The 18,036-nt window shown below is 42.5% G+C and overlaps 2 protein-coding genes across 4 annotated transcripts; both read left to right on the forward strand.

The window, feature by feature from the left end:
* Window positions 1-896: 896 nt before the first annotated feature.
* LOC115797441 (uncharacterized) lies at window positions 897-4,938 on the forward strand. 2 transcript variants are annotated; one of them, XM_030754022.1, is made up of 19 exons: window positions 897-1,033; window positions 1,113-1,165; window positions 1,243-1,332; window positions 1,422-1,549; window positions 1,649-1,789; window positions 1,865-1,927; window positions 2,023-2,184; window positions 2,296-2,392; window positions 2,459-2,673; window positions 2,858-3,008; window positions 3,075-3,283; window positions 3,362-3,479; window positions 3,553-3,758; window positions 3,838-3,955; window positions 4,037-4,209; window positions 4,294-4,370; window positions 4,453-4,571; window positions 4,641-4,769; window positions 4,843-4,938. In XM_030754022.1, exons 1-19 carry the CDS (start codon window positions 1,011-1,013, stop codon window positions 4,884-4,886), a joined length of 2,316 nt encoding a protein of 771 aa, XP_030609882.1. In that variant the 5' UTR covers window positions 897-1,010; the 3' UTR covers window positions 4,887-4,938. The 2 variants fall into 2 exon arrangements, with proteins under 2 accessions (XP_030609882.1, XP_030609883.1); XM_030754023.1 differs by having other exon boundaries at window positions 3,075-3,250.
* A 4,677-nt stretch (window positions 4,939-9,615) lies between these two features.
* Window positions 9,616-14,209, forward strand: LOC115797461 (uncharacterized). 2 transcript variants are annotated; one of them, XM_030754042.1, is made up of 17 exons: window positions 9,616-9,746; window positions 9,829-9,884; window positions 9,964-10,050; window positions 10,158-10,285; window positions 10,371-10,508; window positions 10,577-10,645; window positions 10,715-10,885; window positions 10,957-11,053; window positions 11,136-11,344; window positions 12,264-12,623; window positions 12,710-12,830; window positions 12,904-13,109; window positions 13,191-13,308; window positions 13,384-13,556; window positions 13,657-13,748; window positions 13,822-13,940; window positions 14,014-14,209. In XM_030754042.1, exons 1-17 carry the CDS (start codon window positions 9,724-9,726, stop codon window positions 14,172-14,174), a joined length of 2,328 nt encoding a protein of 775 aa, XP_030609902.1. In that variant the 5' UTR covers window positions 9,616-9,723; the 3' UTR covers window positions 14,175-14,209. The 2 variants fall into 2 exon arrangements, with proteins under 2 accessions (XP_030609902.1, XP_030609903.1); XM_030754043.1 differs by having other exon boundaries at window positions 13,899-13,940; window positions 14,014-14,150.
* Window positions 14,210-18,036: the final 3,827 nt, after the last annotated feature.

Here is an 18,036-nt window from a genome sequence, read left to right on the forward strand (position 1 = left end):
GTTTTCCTGCCAAAGGTAGCACCGGTAAAACGGCAGCATGACCTCAGACACCTGTCCCCCCTGTTTGTTTTTGTCTCTGTGTTCTTGGGTGGGTGTTCTGGAACATAATTTCATTGTATGTCTTGACGTATAATGACAATAAAATCTTCTTGAAATCAATGCATGTAAAATCCAAATATTAAAGACTAAACTGTAGTTCAGAAGGTAGAGCAGGTCACTTACTAATTGCAAGGTTGGTGGTTCAATCCCCAGCTGCGCTGGTCTGCATGCCACAGTATCCTTGGGCAAGATACTGAACCCCAAGTTGCTCTCCGATGTGTTCATTGGAGTGTGAATGTTAGGAAGCACTTGGGCATAGAAAAAAAAAAGTGCTTGTGTGAATGAGGTGAGCAATATATGAGAACCAGTTCATTTACCATTAAAATATAAAGGAAATAGTGGAATGAAAATTACATTTACTTAAAAAAAAAAAAAAATAGCTTCTGCATACTGACACATGAAAGCTAAAAAAAGCCCATAACATGGGAACTTGTTTCCACCACTGAAAAAATGTCCTTCCGTGAGTCAACCACAAGCGAAAGTTTCAGGTTATCACCTCAAATTCTTGACTTAATAACTCAAACCTCTGAGAGAATAACTCAGAGCTGAGAAAATAAATTGAAATTTTGACATTTCAATTTTAATTTATGGATGGCCAAAAGAAAAAGGAAAAAAAAGCTTCCTCATCATGTAGATTTATTTAAATGTGGCTCTCAAATGGAGAATGGTTGGCAGTGTAATTAGTAACACCTGCGCTGCCATGAAACTACTCCACTGATTTCTAACAGGCTACACATGGTGGTGTAGCAGCTGCCTGCTCGGTGTGGCAATAAAAGCTGGTTTGGGAGGCAGCACTGCAGTGTGCCAGTGTGGCCAGGATAGACAAAGTAACGGCTGAGCTTGTGTTGGTTAGTAGGTGTAGTTTGCTAGCAGCCAGGCTAGCTTTAGACACTGCCATCACATCAGTGGCTATGGCGTTGTGTTTTTCTTTTAGGTAAGTTGCTTTCCACAGCAGTTTGTGTTGCTGCTGGAGCAACTTTCTTGCATGAGACCTAAATCTCTTTGTCTTACAGAGTGGCTTTACTCCTGTCTCTGTGGACAACTTCAACCTGTGATATTCCTCGTGGTAAGCTTTAAATGTCTGCTCCCTATAAGAGCAGCTCTTACAAAAGCCATCTCAAAACACTTTGTTTAATCATACAGGAGTTCTTTATACGGAGTGTCGTGAGCGTTACTTCATGATAGCTGCTGGTCTCTCCTTTGCTGGGAATGAACCTCGTTTTGAGGCTGTTGGTGAGTCTTGAACTGCCTGGCTGGAACTCCTTGCTGGGTATGTAATGCAGGTGCATGTTAACTCTCAACTACTGTGATTGTCACCCCAGATAGTACAGGTGTGCACGCCATCACTGAGCAGTATGCAGCAGAGTGTGGCTACGCCATCAGTTTTTTCCCCCTCCTTGGCCGCCTGGAGCTCAGAGCCTCTTACTTCAGCTGTCACACTGATAACACAGTATGTCCCTATGCCATTTAACCATGCAGACTGAATTGCTATGCATAAAGTATGGTCTCTTTATGTGTGGAAACCTGGTGTTCCTGTACACTTACACAGGATGATAATGTGTTCACGTTCAACTTCAACCTGATTGTGACACATGAAGGAAAGCAGACTGCCTATGCACTGAACAAGACCTGCACTCTGTCACTCCCCTGGTCTCCCAGAGAGGTGACCTGTGAGGTCAACTACATGGAAGTAAGCTTGGATGCATGCTGTTGGGGTTATCCAAGGAACTGTTTGAGATCCTGACTGCTCCTGATTTTTCTGCAGGTGTCTGTGAGGAGTGAAGCGGCATGTCCGTCTGAGAATGACACAGATTCTGCTTTTAAACCCGTATGTTCCAACTTGAATGCTACTAAACTCAATTTCTTGTATAAGCTGAAATGAGACTCTGGTAGATCTCCCATTTACATTATTGCTACTTTCAGTCCCTTTACTCAGACTGGCAAGTGATGTTTCAAAGAGCGGACGAGCAGTTTCAGCCCATGAACCTCTCTGAAGCTCGGAAGCTGGGCTATGTGTTCGCACTCACAGATGGAAGGCTTGTGTTTCGTACACCATATGAGAAACTCCATTCTCTTAGCACTGAGGTAAAGGAAAGAAACTGCAAGAACAGTAAAGGTTAATCTGGTCCTGGTCTTCCTAAAACTGCCTTTTTTTTTTTTTTTTTTTTTTTTTTTTTTTTTATTTAAACTTTCCAGGTGAACGATGTTCCAGTAGAGGTGGTCCATGCAGTCCTGTTCTCCAGACAAAGCTGGGTTGTTGTAGTGGTTGACCTGTTGGCTGCTTGCTCCATGCGTTAGTATCAATCTCTTCCTTTTTTATCTGAATATTCACAAGAAAATGACAATGGTCTGTCCACAGATGATGGGTTATATTATGGTGGCTATATGACGTGGGAGACTCCTGAGCCGCTCCACTGCCTGGTGTCTCCCTTAAGTGAAACGGCGGTCAGTATTGGAGTCGACGGCGAACTTGTGGAGCAGGCAGTTGCAGAGAAAAGGGGCTACACTGTGGAGAAGTATAACACCACGGTGCACATTGGCATCCCTTACAATGCTGAAGGAGGCCACAGGAAGGTGAGAAGGCATCAGCATGCCACTAAGATGAATACTTGGAATGAGCAAGTCTCCAAATCACAGGAGTAATATCAGGTGGTCATCTGCTGCAGCAGGTTGGGGGGGGGGCAAAATCTGTTGTATACTAGATGAATCAGTGATGTAGCTGCGCAGTCCACAGCACAAAACCCTCAATCTCTTGCAGAGCTTCGTGTCTCAAGACCTCTATGAATACTACATCTTTAATCTCTACTTGGAGCAAATTTCAGTCGATGAGGCTAAGATTGCAGCCAGGCTTCGTTTTCACAGGACTCTAGTCACACCCTTGCAGCCCCATCCTGTTTTCACTTTAAACGGTAAGTGTATTGATCCTGATGCATTATATCAAATTGATAACATGGTCTAATGAGCTGCTGTTTCAGAAACTGTTCCTGAGGAGCGTGTGTTCACCATCTATCTCGGAGATGTCCCTGAAGATGTTCAGTTAGTTTCTGTCCAGCTGAATGGACAAGATGTTGCGCTGCCACTTACAAATGCAAGCACCCACAACATCACTGAAGTTCTTCACCCCAACACCACCCATGGCTACACTCTGAAGGTGCTCTTCTCTGACCCTGCTGTTAAACAGAAGGTAGTCTCTTTGGGGTTTTTGTCCAGTGGCATCTCCATCTCATGCTAGTTCATTAAAATCAGAAATGTTCCCTCTTAGTTCTCCAGAAAAGATGTGGCAATACAGCACATGCTGGACATCAACTACACACTGGCTGTTATGCCTGGAAATGAGCCTTATCACTATCAAACATCAGTCATGGCACTAACTCCTGTCTGTAAGTCTTGACCCTCTGTTTAGTTAATCCTGCTCAAGCATGAAGTGGCCTTTAACAATCCTGTATCCAACAGCCCCTCCAGCCTTTGATGCTGTCTGCTCAGAGTCTGGGATACGCTTCAAGCTGGCCTACCGTCCTTTTGACTACGTGTGGCAGATCACCATTGGCTCTGATGTGCTAACATCAGAACTGGCAGAGCGGCGTGGCTACATCATGAGTAACAACAGCAACACTTTGATACTTGATGTGCCGCTCTACACTCAAGGGTATCAGTACCAGGTAGATGAGGGGAAATTACTTTGGCATCATTGGTTTGTCCTTAACAAGCTTGTGTTAAACGCAGAGTTTTGTTTGGCAGGACGTCACTTTGACGGGATTCTCTGGAACTTTTGAGATCCTTGTGAGGGATCATGACACGTCGCAGGTCCAGGCCTCCACTGTGAAGACCTGTCTGTTCTATCCTCCTGAATTCATCAGTAAGCACATCCAGTCTTTATCATAATGGGCTGACAGTCTTTTTAGTGGACACACATGCTTGAAGCAATTTGTCTCTGCAGTGTGTTCGACTGATGGGAGGGTGACTGTGGTGGCTAACTTGTCTCTGGTGGTTCCAAGTGGTGGGAGCCCAGCAGAAGCCAGCCTGATAGACAAATCCTGCGGGCCCAAAGATGCAGATGGCACCAGGGCCCTATTTTCTTTTCCTGTCAATGGCTGTGGGGCTATAATCACGGTAGTGCAAACAATACTATCCTTTTGCTACATTTGTACCCTCTATCTAAATGCTTGTGGCCTTCCTCTTCTCTCCCCCCTCTAGCTGGGCAAGGAGTACGTGACCTATAACAATGAGATTGTCTTCAACCCTGTGAGAAATCCAGGAGATATGAGGAGCAGGTACACATCCTCAGCCCCAACTGTTTGTAGTAGACAAAGAGTAAAAACCCAAAGACTGTAGACATGTACATGTTTTTTCCAGGGTCACACTGCAGTGTACATATGCAGTTGCTGGATTACGCGCTCTCTTCTCGGTGTACAAGTTTGAGTCTGACACAGTTGGTGTTGGTCGTGTCTTCCGTTCTGATCGCATCACTGAAGGTGAGTGGTTCAACAGCTCAACTGCATCAGTGGAAATATTGACTCAGTGACACTCTGGTCTTGCTCTAGGTCGTGCAGGGGAGTCCACTAGAGTGTCCACCAGGCATCCCACGAGACTGCCCCCAGCGCGGCCTCGTTACCAGCCTTATGCTCAGTACATCAAAGTATCCAGTTTCCTAAAGAATCTCTCCAACAAAGGTCTGTACTTGTTTAAACCAGGTAGCATCTGCCAGCAATGAAAGTGTCTAAACTGTAATTGTTCTCTTCACAGGACTGAAGGACTCATCACAAGTTAATGTCAATGCTGTCATTTAAAGGATTGTGACTTCAATGATTTTTAAAATAAAGATCACTAAATTCTCACACTTGTCAATGGCCACTTGAAATTAAGCATGTGATCCATCCTTGCTGACAAAAATGGTATGCCACAGAAGCTGGAGCTCAGTTTTTTTTTTTTTTTTTTTTTTTTTTTTTTTTTTTTTTTCTCTCCCCTCTTCAACATGAAGAGCTTTATTTGAAAGTCAAGTCATGCAAGTGCTTTTACCAAACAGTTCAATAGGGTTTGTTTTGAATCTTGTACAAGATTCAGAACAAGTTCTACTGTAATTCCAGTATCATGGGGATTTTATGGAGTTTTAGTATGATTGTAGGAAAATGGCCTCATTCTCAAAGCTCTGCTACTACACTAACACACATCCTTACCACACTTCATTCTATGTACTCTTAAAATAAAGATTATTCAAATCAGGAGCCGGTCACCACATTCCTGGCTCTAAGTGCTACCTCAATAATCTGACACTGCCAGTTATGGCAAAGATGCTCAAAATGGAGACTATTATCTTAAGGTCACATCAGCACCTCAGCTTTTCCAAAAACTTCAGTGGAAAGGGGCTCTGAAGCCAGTTAGGATGCCAACAAACCAGTGTTGGAAATGCAAATTCTGGATTTTATGATCCACTCAAGTGACACAAATTAAGTTCTGTTAGTTTCAGCCTCAGTAAATGGGCATTTGTCAGGGCCAGATTTGCAAAATGTTTATAAATACAGCTGCCACTTAACAGTATCTGCAAAATTTTTTTTTTTTTTTTTTTTTTTTCTGCCACTGGGAAGGGGGTTAAAAAAAATCTGGTTTTCTTGAGTTATTTCCTCAGAAGTTTAAGTGGGGTTTCTTAACACTAACTCTTGATTTATGGATGGTAAATGGACTAGTTTTTACATAGTGCTTTTTCTACTCTGAGCACTCAAAGTGCTTATACAATATATTCATTTGCCCATTGATGCAAACACATTCTGTAGCTAAGTGCTTACTATCATTCGCACACATTCATACTGACAGTTACAGGATCAGTATCTTTCCCAAGGCATGCAGCAAGGAATCAAACAGCTGTGATTTGTAGGTGACCTGCTCTTTCTCCTGAGCCAGAGCCACCCCATGGCAAGAAGAAAAAATTCACTGGTGAAAACAAGCTTCCACACGCATCAGTGCTCCTTCCTCTGCTGGCAAACAAGTTTTTTGGCTGTCATGTATACTACAGGTCCTGCTATTTTTTTTTTTTTTTTTTTTGGCTTTATGGATTCATGAAGAAATCCACACTTTGCATGTATACCATTCATTTTGTTTCTGTTGCACTTATTGTGCAGATAAGAGTGATCTGTGTCTTTTGTCCTGTCTCCCTCCCCTCACCCCCAACCAGCTGTGGCAGATGGCTGCCCCTCCCTGAGCCTGGTTCTCCTGGAGGTTTCTTCCTGTTTAAAGGGAGTTTTTTTTTTCCTTCCTACTGTCGTTTGCTCACAGAGAGCTGTCTGATTGTTGGTTTTCTCTCTATCCTGGTAGAGTCTTTACCTTATAATACAAAGCTCCTTGAGGTGATTGTTGTGATTTGGAGCGATATGAAAAAATCTGAATTGAATTGATCAGGGAGGGGATGGAAGCAAAGAACCATACAGTCTACTAGTAAAGAGTTGCATTTTCATTATATTAGTGTGAAAAATGCTGTGCTGGTCCTCCACCGTCCACCCTTACTGCAGTCTTGTGGTTGAACTTCAACTTGTGATGATCCATTGAGGATTTATATAAAATCCAAAAAGAGAAATATAAGATCCAAATATATGCACAAATAATTGAAGGTGTATATTTCAGTGAACTTTAAAGTGGGACTATCCCATTTTGAAGTTGCACGCACACACACACACATGAGGGCCACACATTAAGATTAAGCCATTTATTAACTTAAAGAAAATTTGCAACTTTATCAGTAGCACCTAAAGCAGACATCACCAATAGGCGGACCTCGAGCCAGACCGAAATGATGTCTCAAGCGGACCCGAACCTAATACCAAAACAGAAATGACCACTTAATTAAAATCTTGTCGAGCGCTTTCTTTTACAGTCCTTACGGTAGTAGTGAAGGGTCCAAGGAAACCCACTGACCAATTGCATGCGAGTTTAACTATACCACGTGATACCACCAAGCTGGTTCCTGCCGGCTGGTAAACTTTGTAACAAACAGGGTTATTATAGTTAACGAAAACGAACTAAATAATGAAAACTGAAACTGGAAAAAGATAAAGATAAAATAACCTTTGTTTTCGTAATTTTCTTTAAAAACCCTTGTGGATTAATATGAAATTATTTTTTTTCGCTCTAATAGTTTAAGCTGGGAGCGCCATCGGGTAACTGTGTGCGTGCGTGTGCGTGCTCACCGCATCGGTCCGCAAAGTAACAGCAGCGGTCTGATCCTTAAACGTAACCTGACGTGCGCCTCCGGAGAAATCGATCTACATGTCGGGTCCACACAGCCAACAAGGTTGTGATTAACCTGTTCAGTCCTTGTGCGTTTCTGGCTACTTTTTGCTGCAGTGTTTGAATTTATCAGTGAGAGAATAACAATCAGGAATAATAATCAAAGCATCAGTATAAGGACTCACAAATGTCAGCAAATTCCTGGAGGGAGACTGATGAAACTATCGGAATGGATGTGAGGAAATGAAGAAAGTGGAAAAACAGGAACAAATATGTTTGCAGCCAAAAAACTGAGCACAAAGAGCGAAGACCAAAAAAGTCCCAGCTGGCACAGCACATATAAAACACCAGCACGCGACCGCAAAGTAATTAACGCACATAATCCACCTACACAAGCAGAAATGGTCGGCCACTTAAGTAGGTTGTGTACAGAGGCCGCAAAGGTAGCTCTCCGAGCAGCTCCAAAACAGAAGCAGCTTCATGTGGTGAGAACATCAGGATGCAGCTGGATTTGAGCTTTGATTCCTTCAAAGAGTTCAGTTTGTTTTTGTCCAACATTCGCTGTGTTCTGATGTTTTACACCATGTGTTCTGCACTGACGCTGAAGTTTGTTGGAGAGTTTATTCAGTTTTGCAGTTCATGCTTTTCTTTATGTTTCTCCTTGTTGATGTTCATGTGTTTCCTTAATGTTACACACATTAAACACGTAGTGCTGCTATTTTGTGAACAGTTGGTTGTCGAATGCAATTTTTTCAATGGCGTCTTTTGTCGAGTTATTATTACACAATAGTCACTCTTGCACCTGACAAAGTATGAAAAAATAAAACTGACGAAAACTAAACTAAAACTAAGCATGAAACCAAAAAATGCTCTGAACACTAACAAAAAGTTTATATATATATATATATATATATATATATATATATATATATTGTAACGTTGTAAACACACTTCCACAGTCGGCGATGTTCACAACAAAGGTCGTCTTTATTTGCAGAAAAACGGCTGCTGTAGGCCACAGCCACGCCAACCACAACTACAACAACGGAACAGCAACACACACACACACAGGCAAGCTCTCGTCTTTTCTCTCTCTCCATGCTGCCTTCACGAACCTCCCGAACAGTCCGAAATCCCACAACATCAACACGCTCTCTAACTAAGAGAATCGCTACAATATATATTAGGGGTGGGACTTTAACGCGTTAATTTCGATTAATTAATTATGGGGAAATTAACGCGTTAAAAATTTTAACGCATTTTAATCGCACTTTGCACCCTGGAACGTTTCTCAGTGCGCGAGTTCCCGGCATACAGATTATATCGACGCACAATGTCCAAATTAGGGGCCGCATCCTGCGAAGGACCCGGCCCACGTCTTTCGTAGCCCACGAACACCACAAAGGCCGGAAGTGAGCGGCTAGCCTTCATATCACCTACCGTCACCTCTGCGTAGCTCATGTCGCCTAGCAACCGTGAGTGCGAAGCACAGCTGTGTAAAAGCAGCTGTTAAATGGAGAACGAACTTTTTCTCCTTTTTGTGGTTTAATTTTAAGTCTTTAATTCAAAATAAGCTGTTAAAACAAGCATAACACATTTCAACATCAAGGAATGCAGCTGAGAGAATGATTAATTTCCAACTATAACAAGTGAGACATTAATGTTGAATAAAACTATCCAGTTATGATGCTTAACTTTAATTTCAGGAGTTTGCTTATCACAGGAGCACTTCCACCCTTCATTGGTCTGTGTAGTAGACTGGTGGGAAAATAAACAACATTTTGAAGTTTAAGCTTATGTATATTGATTCATTCATCAACTAAACTTAAATTAATATTTCTCATGTCAAATATTGAAATGCGATTAAAATGCAATTAATTTCGATTAATTAATTACAAAGCTTGTAATTAATTCGATTAATTTTTTTAATCGAGTCCCACCCCTAATATATATATATATATATATATATATATATATATATATATATATATATATATATATATATATATATATATATATAGTTGGACTTCCGGACCTTGGCCTTATGAAATTTTGTCTGACTGGACCTCTTTAAATTTTATTTGAATACCCCTGACCTAAAGTGTACTGAAAACCTCATGTTACCTAGTTCCAGAAGCCATAAATACTTGTGTGTTGGCAGTGTCATGTCTTCACTGACCAACCAGAGGCTCTCAGGAGTTACACTCACAGGTGCAACCTATTAGTAATTAAGTAATCTTTAAATCAGTTGCAGCTGATGTAAACAATAAAAAGCTGCTGAGCACACACAGCACTGCTGATGTGGTCTGGTTATTTCAACTAAGTGATTTGCTTGAGCTTGTGTTGGTTAGTAGGTGTAGTTTGCTAGCAGTCAGGCTAGCTTTAGACACTGCCAACATCTCAGTGGCTATGGTGTTCAAGTTTAGCCTTAGGTAAGCTGCCTCAGTGGTGCCTTTAAAAAAGTATGATGTTAATCTCCAGTTAAATGTTCTTACATGTGCTGTTGTGTTGCAGTGTAGCCTTCCTCCTGTTCCTGTGCTCAGCTGCAAGATGTGATCTCATTACGGATGGTAAAATAGATGTCCCTTTTTTTTTAATGACTAAAAGCTACTGATGAACCATGTTTAAAACTTGTTTTTGTTCATGCAGGAGTTCATATGGAGTGTCGTGAGCGTTACTTCATGATAGCTGTTGATCTCTCCTTGACTGGAAAGGAACCTGGTTTTGAGGCTGTGGGTGAGTCCTCATGTAAAGCATCACTTCTACCTTGTGGAGCATTTTCTTGAGCCTGTTTCATGTGATAACTGCCCAGTACCAAGCACTGTAGTGTTCTTTTTGTAAAGATGCAACAGGAGTGTATGCCATCACTGAGCAGTATGCTGCAAAGTGTGGCTATGCTGTCAGTGTTCTCCCTTTCCTGGGCCACACGGAGCTCAGAGCTTCTTATTTCAGCTGCCACACTGACAACAAAGTAGGTGCAAACAGCCAAATCAGCGTTTCCATCTGTCGTCTAAAGAGAGAAGCCTCTGACACCTTTCCTCTCCTGGCTATTTCAGGATGATGTGTTCTTCTTCAATTTCAACTTGATTGCTACATATAAAGGAAAGAAGGCCATCTATGGATTGAACAAGACCTGCACTTCATCTCTGCAGTGGTCTCACAGAGAGGTTACCTGTGAGACCAACTACATGGAAGTAAGCTTGGATTTTTATATCTTTAATCCTGAAATAGATCTGGGTTTTTAATTGACTTTTCTCTTCAGGTGTCTGTGAGGAGTGACATTACCTGTCCTTTTGGGACAAATGGAGACAACGGGAATGCAGTCTCAACTGTACGTTTTACACTCAAAGGAATTTTTCACTTGAAGTAAATTGTCCTAAGAGTCTGAGTTTCCTTCCAGGCACAGAACTCCAGCACCTCAGACTGGCAGGTGACGTTTCAAAGACCAGAGGAGCAGGTGCCGTCCATGAACCTCTCTCAAGCACAGAAGCAGGGCTATGCATTTGACTTGCGACATGGACGACTCTTATTTCGAACGCCATATGGACAGCCTGACTCGCTGAGTGCTGAGGTAAACTGCTTCAGAATATCTGTATGAGACACATTAATGCAAAGCAGGGTTTAAGCTGCATCTCTCTGCAGGTGGAGAATGTTCCAGTAGAGGCAGTCCATGCAACTGTGTTCTCCAGACAAAACTGGATTGTCCTCATGGTTGACTTGTTGGCTGCTTGCTCCATGTGTCAGTATCAGTCTTTGTTCCTTTTATAGACTTGTTCACTTACGAACAGGAGGCCTTATAATCTTGGTCCTCTATTTAACAGATGAAGGATATTTTGATGATGGTGGCTATATGATGTGGAAGACTCCAGAGGTGCTGTACCCCAGTATTGGTGGCACGCAGATCAGGATTGGGCTCAACGGGGATCTTCTGGAGCAGCTAATTGCGCAGAAGAAGGGCTACATTGTGGAGAAGCACAAAGGCACGGTCCACATCGGCATCCCTTATAAGGCTGACGGAGGATACAGGAAGGTCAGAAGATTCATACTTATATCATTGTATATTCACACCAGCCTCAGGAGTCTAAACTCAGCTGCAGATGAACAGAGCACATGAACTCAAACTTGTTTGCAGAGTGTTAGAACTAGCTTTTGGATTGCTCCTGTAGCTAGTTATATTAGGTTGGATGAAACACAAGGATGGGTTGCCCAGAACTTAATATCTTAATTATGGTTGGAGAGCACAACACAGATAAATTTGTTGCAATCATGTGCAATGAACTTGTGTTCTTGCTCCCTTTTTGAAATGGTTGCTTTGTAGATGGGACCTGGTCTGTGACAACTCAGTTGCTGCCTTCAAAGCAGCTTGGCATCAAGATGCCACAACAATAAGTAACAGTTTGACTGAAAGGGGTTAGGCAATTTCATGCCATCTTTTTGTTCAGTTCAATTTTATTTATATAGTGCCAAGGTGCTTTATATTGTAACGACTCTACAATACAATGAAAATTACTTAACTGGGATTGCCAAATCAAATCTGTTGCCATCTACATACACAACTCAGATTCTGAAATTACTCAACACATGGTGACATAGTTGCTGCAGGACACAAAGTTAACTGCAAAATGACTCAGGCACTTGGCAACTTTTATTAGGAATACAACCCCCTACTGCAGAGCTGAGTTGTGCTCATTGGTTCAGACTGCCTCAGATTGTTTTTGCAGTCATAGTTGGACCATGACTGTTTGGAGAGGGGTTGCCTCCCTCCAGGTGGCATCCTCAACCTCTGCATGATCACTTTGAGTGGCTTTGATTGTTGCAACGACTGGCAATCAATTTGTGGCCATGTGATGAGTTGAATCTAGTATTACATCCTTAATGAAACCCTCACATTAATCAGACTAGCAACATGTCTGCTAATAAAGACTGAATTCATACAAACTGTGTTTCAGAGCTTTGTTAACGGCAGCCTCTACGAGTTTTACATCTTCAACCTCTACGTGGAGCAGATCTTGCTGGATCACGATTATGTGGAGACCATGCTCCAGTTTCGCAGGACTCTGGTTACTCCCCTGCTGCCCTGCACAATTTTCACCAATAACCAGACAGTCATTGAAGAACAAATGTTCACCATCTATCTCGGAGATGTCCCTGAAGATGTTCAGTTAGTTTCTGTCCAGCTGAATGGACAAGATGTTGCACTTGCATTTATAAGTGCAAGCACCCACAACATCACAGAAGTTCTTCACCCCAACACCACCCATGGCTACACTCTGAAGGTGCTCTTCTCTGACCCTGCTGTTAAACAGAAGGTAGGTGTTTTAAATGTATTAAAAATCAACATGTTTGCTTCAATCCTGCTGGTCTTAGATCTTGTAATTCTTTTTCTTTCCCCCAGTTCTTTGTAGAAGATGCAGTTCTTCAATTTAAGCTGGATCTTAACTACACACTGACTGTACTGCCTGAAAATGAGCCTTATTACCACCTGGCATCCATTGTAGCAGTGTTTACAGATGTCTGTAAGTTATGTGACATGTACTCAGTATTGATGACAACTTTGAGAAGACTCATTAACTATCCTGTATCCAACAGCCCCTCCAGCCTTTGATGCCGTCTGCTCAAAGTCTGGGATACGCTTCAAGCTGGCCTACCGTCCTTTTGATTACGTGTGGCAGATCACCATTGGCTCTGATGTGCTAACATCAGAACTGGCAGAGCGGCGTGGCTACATCATGAGTAACAACAGCAACACTTTGATACTTGATGTGCCGCTCTACACTCAAGGGTATCAGTACCAGGTAGATGAGGGGAAATTACTTTGGCATCATTGGTTTGTCCTCAACAAGCTTGTGTTAAACGCAGAGTTTTGTGTTTGGCAGGACGTCACTTTGACGGGATTCTCTGGAACTTTTGAGATCCTTGTGAGGGATCGTGACACATCAGAAGTGCAGGCCTCCACTGTGAAGACCTGTCTGTTCTATCCTCCTGAATTCATCAGTAAGCGCATCTCATCTTTCATGATGGGCAGACAGTCTTTAGTTGACACACACGCTTAAAACCATCTCTCTGCAGTGTGTTCGACCGATGGGAGGGTGACTGTGGTGGCTAACTTGCCTCTGGTGGTCCCAAGTGGTGGGGGGCCATTAAGAACCAGCCTGATAGACAAATCCTGCGGGCCCAAAGATGCAGATGGCACCAGGGCCCTGTTTTCTTTTCCTGTCAATGGCTGTGGCTTCATGTTTGAGGTAATGGTTCAGTTCATACATTAGTACGATCTTCCCTGTGCTATGTTACCTCACTTTTTTTTTTGTTTTTTTTTGTTTTTTTTTCCTCCCCCTCCTCCAGCTTGGGAATGACAGTGTAACCTATAAAAATGAGATTCTCTACAAGAATTACCAGAACACGATAGACTTGGTGTCATATGATCTTACTGAGAGGTATGCATCTCCAAACATTACTATATAGTGTGTGGATTCCCCCCCCAATATTGAACTTGTCCTTGTCTCCCAGGGTCATTGTGCAGTGCACATATCCTCTATCTGGTCTCCATCAGCTCTTCACAATGTACAAATTTGTGTCTGACACAGTTGGTGTTGGTAAAATCATCCGCACAGTGCAGCCCACAGCAGGTATAGTAAATTATCTGCCTATTGGATGTTATGGCTTTTTAAATTTATATTAAGTCATAACTTCTTTGTCTAGGTCTGCAACCTGTCACCAGCAAGCCCGCTGCAGCACTTCAAAGCAGACCTACTATGGCAAGACAAATAAGAAAACCTATTGCATTTGTGCCCGGTGTCCGTCCATCAGCTCGCTACTTCAGGGTGTCTAAGGTTCATAATCTTGCACGTGGCAAAGTATGACCATGCCTTTCTTTTTGTGGTGGCATCTCTGCAGGAGCTGAAAGATCTGCAATAAAATATTTTAAATGGGACAAACTGTATTTGTGTTGTGTGGCCTTAAGAAAATTACTGTGTACAGGAAAATAAATTATGCACAGATTATTGCACTATAATTGAACATTTAATCACATGCCAGCAACTGAGTTAATTTAGGCATGGCAGAGATGTCCTGCTGAGGTTCAAACTGAGCATTTGGTGATTTAAGTGACTTTTAAAGGTGGTGTGGTTGAGCTGATCTATAATTTTCACACACAACCATCTCTAGGGTTTAGAGCAGGGAGCCTCAAATCCAGGCCTTGAGGTCTGGTGTCCTGTAGGTTTAAGTTGTCCCTGATCCAACATGAGTCAAATATAGAAGTCTTTAGCAGGACTCTGAAGAATTTGACTGCATACTGAGGTAATTCAGCCATTTGATTCAGGTGTGTTGGATCAGGGACACATCTCAAACCTGAACACCAGACCTCAAGGCCTGGATTTGAGGATCCCTGGTTTAGAGACGGATCCAAAAGGGGACATGCCACCTTTATCAGACTGCTTCAAGCTGATGGGAAGGCAACAGTAACTCAACCACTTGTTGCAACTGAGGTATGCAGATGAGCATCTCTACCTTGAAGCAATGGGCTAAAGCAGAAAACCACACTGGGTGCCACTCCAGTCACCTAACAGGATACAACACACACAAGCTCGCCATATTGGATGACAGAAGATTGGGAGGGAAAAACATTGTCTGGCCTGAGTCTCAATTTCTGCTGTAACATTCAGATGGTAGGGTCCGAATTTAGCACAAACATGAAAGCATGGATCCATGCTGCATTGCTTCAGTAGTTCAGGTGGCAGCTGGTGGTGTAATGGTGAAGAGGAAAAATTTCTTGGTGCATTTTCAGTACCAATGTATTTTTAAACCCCACAGCCTGCCTGAGTATTGTTGCTGACCATGTCATCCCATTATGACCAGTGTACCCATCTTGTGATGGCTGCTTCCAGCAGGATAATGCATCATGTCTCTCAGCTCAAATCTCAAACTGGTTTCTTGAACATGACAATGAGTTCACTGCACCGTGTTGAACCTGTGCCACAAAGATTTAAAGAAGCTCTGATCTTGGTACTAGCAAGTTGTACCTAATTAAATGGCACGTGAGTGTATATTGAAAGGATTTGAGACCATTTTTTTGGAGCTTTTAGACCTAAGTGGACATTAGCCTGAATAACTGAGGTAAGGTATGCACTGTGGGGTGTCTTACACCATTTGAATGGAAAAGATGTGAATTTAAAGATTTCGACATTTTTTTTCTTCTGCGACTTAAAAAAAAAAAGTAAAAATAAGAACATTGCTGGAAGTAAACATGATGAGCGACATATTATGCAAACACTGCGTTTCACGAGTCAGCCAGCAGGTGTCGCTATTATCTCACCTCAGCAGCAGCTGGACCGTGATGGGTCAGATTTTTTTTCTTCTTCAAACACGTCCACGCGTTTAGATGTTACTTTAAACTCTGGAGCTACAAAGCTGAGCGACCATGAACAGCGAACAACATTTATTGGTGAGTTTTCTGTGGCGTTAGCTCGGTATTAGACCACACCTGCAGGGCTGTGGAGGTGATTTAATCATCTGTCCACGTCTCTCCTCCATCAGGGGCTCAGGAAGACGGTCCTGCCCCCGCTGTCCAACAGGACCCTGCACCACCCCTCCTTCCTGCCCCTGTACAAGGCCGCAGCTCTTCCACAGCGCAATCAAGAAAACGTTCAAACAGGTGAGTCACTTCTACCTAAACCTGGGTCACAGGAGAGCTTCATCCAGCTGTGCAACCTCTGTGAGGACTCGCTTTCTCCACAGCTCACCCCATCACCCCAGCAGACATCTTCTACACTGACCCCACCGTGGGCTGTGGGAGGAGGATCCCTAATATGCTCGGTGGGTTAAAGGTGAGTGAGAGACAACTCCATAAACAAAACTCGCTGCTCTCTCTTTCATGCTTATTCATTTTCTGAGGATTAGGGTCCTGGATGGTAAAATAAATGGGTTATATGGGTTTCTAGGAAACATTTACAAGAAACTGAGCCCCACACAAAACCACAGCTTCAGTATAACTACATGTTTGCCAGAGTTGATCATCTGGCCTTCTCTATAAGATAGTTTTAAATAATACTCTTAGTTAATGCTGTTGGGCTTTTGTGAACTACATTCTGGTGTTACCACACAGTGAATGTGTTAATCTAAAGTGCTGCTTCAGTCTGTGGGTGTACTGAGCAGAGAAGGGTGGAGGTGTAGAGTACAAGTTATCAAAGTTTTAATAACTGAGAGCAAATTTACACCACACAGGAAAATGCACTTATCAAACACTCGTGTGTCTCTGTTCAGATGATGACTGTATTTAATAATTTCTTCATTTCTCTCGGTCACTTTTTGTGCTGGTTTATGGTGACCTGACCGTCACAGTCGTTGACAGTCCGAGAAAGCTTGTAATGTTGTGCAAAAGTCTTGAGCCACCCGTCATTCTGTTATATTTTGCTGGGAAAATTGGGAAATAGGTTCAATTCAATTATATTTTATTTAAACCTCTGGCGCAACCTTTATTCTTCAGCACAGTCTGAACTCTCTGAGGCAGCTTCTCATTTCTTTAAACAGTCTTCATGAATAGTTCTCCAGGCTTCTTGAAGGACATTCAAAGCTCTTCTTTGGATGTTGGCTGCCTTTTGTTCTGTTCTCTGTCAGGATGATCCCACACTGCTTCAATAATGTTGAGGTCCAGGCTCTGGGGAGGCCGATCCATGACTGATGGTGTTCCACTGTGTGTTTTTCTCTCTAGTATGTTTTTACTGCACTGGCAGTGTGTTTGGGATCATTGTTATGAAGTATAAAATGAAGATGCTTTCCAGATGGTATTGCATGGTGGCTCAAAATCTTATGGTGCTTTTCTATGTTCATAATTCCATCAATTTTGACAAGCTGTCCAACAGCACTGGCTGAAATGCAGCCCCAAACCATGACAGAGGCTCCACCGTGTTTTGCAGATGGCTGCAGACTCTCACTGCTGTACCTCTCTCGCCTGACCACCTCCTCCCTACCGACTGATGACCATTTGAGTTTCAAATTTAGATTCATCACTCCATCAGACATGTTGCCACTGATTTTCAGTACAGGTCTTGTGTAATGTGGCATACCTCAGCTTTTCCTTCCTGTTTCCCTTCCTTAAGAATGGCTTCTTGACAGCCACCCTTTCACTGAGACCCTTTCTGATGAGGCTTCACTGAACAGTAGATGGATCAGCTGAAGGGCCAGATGCATCTCTCAGGTCCTGTGTCAGGTCCTGTGACAAGATTAGTTTTTTTGTTTTTTGCCTTGAGGACATGACTTCAGCTACTGTGTGTCTGCTATAGACAGTTTTTTAGGCCTGACACTTCTTTTATCCTCAACTTATCCAGTTTCCTCATGTCTTTTAAGGTCATCTCTGCACCCCATGCATTTTGATCTTTGCCATTTTTCATAGATTCAACTAAAGAAATGGGGACAAATGATTTGTTTTAGCAACAGGCTGCTAATAACAAATTGTCTAAAATGAGTTCTTTGCTAAGTTGTCTGTTAAGTGTAGACACAACACTGGTTCATCTGTTGAGTTAGATGTTTTTTTTTTTTTTTTTTATGTCTGAGTGATTCATAGGTCAGTGTTAAGTGGCTTAACAAACAAAAACGTTCCTCTGAAATGGTCAGGTACAAGGACTGAAAATGAACGAAAATGCAGCCAAAGGAAAAACTTTGAAAGATCCTCAGAAAGCCTGGAGAACTACTGCTCAGGAACACTGACAAATGACGAGAAAGTGTGGC

Source organism: Archocentrus centrarchus, chromosome 18, assembly GCF_007364275.1.
Source record: "Archocentrus centrarchus isolate MPI-CPG fArcCen1 chromosome 18, fArcCen1, whole genome shotgun sequence".
Classification (NCBI taxonomy): Eukaryota; Metazoa; Chordata; class Actinopteri; order Cichliformes; family Cichlidae; genus Archocentrus; species Archocentrus centrarchus.

Excerpts from the sequence above, each read along its gene's own strand:
- LOC115797441 (XM_030754022.1), top strand. The coding sequence starts at position 1,011 with ATGGCGTTGTGTTTTTCTTTTAG. Across the intron at positions 1,333-1,421 it reads ACCTCGTTTTGAGGCTGTTG|ATAGTACAGGTGTGCACGCC; the intron begins GTGAGTCTTGAA and ends TTGTCACCCCAG. Across the intron at positions 3,759-3,837 it reads CTCAAGGGTATCAGTACCAG|GACGTCACTTTGACGGGATT; the intron begins GTAGATGAGGGG and ends TTTGTTTGGCAG.
- LOC115797461 (XM_030754042.1), top strand. The coding sequence starts at position 9,724 with ATGGTGTTCAAGTTTAGCCTTAG. Across the intron at positions 12,831-12,903 it reads AGCAGTGTTTACAGATGTCT|CCCCTCCAGCCTTTGATGCC; the intron begins GTAAGTTATGTG and ends TGTATCCAACAG. Across the intron at positions 13,309-13,383 it reads CTATCCTCCTGAATTCATCA|TGTGTTCGACCGATGGGAGG; the intron begins GTAAGCGCATCT and ends ATCTCTCTGCAG.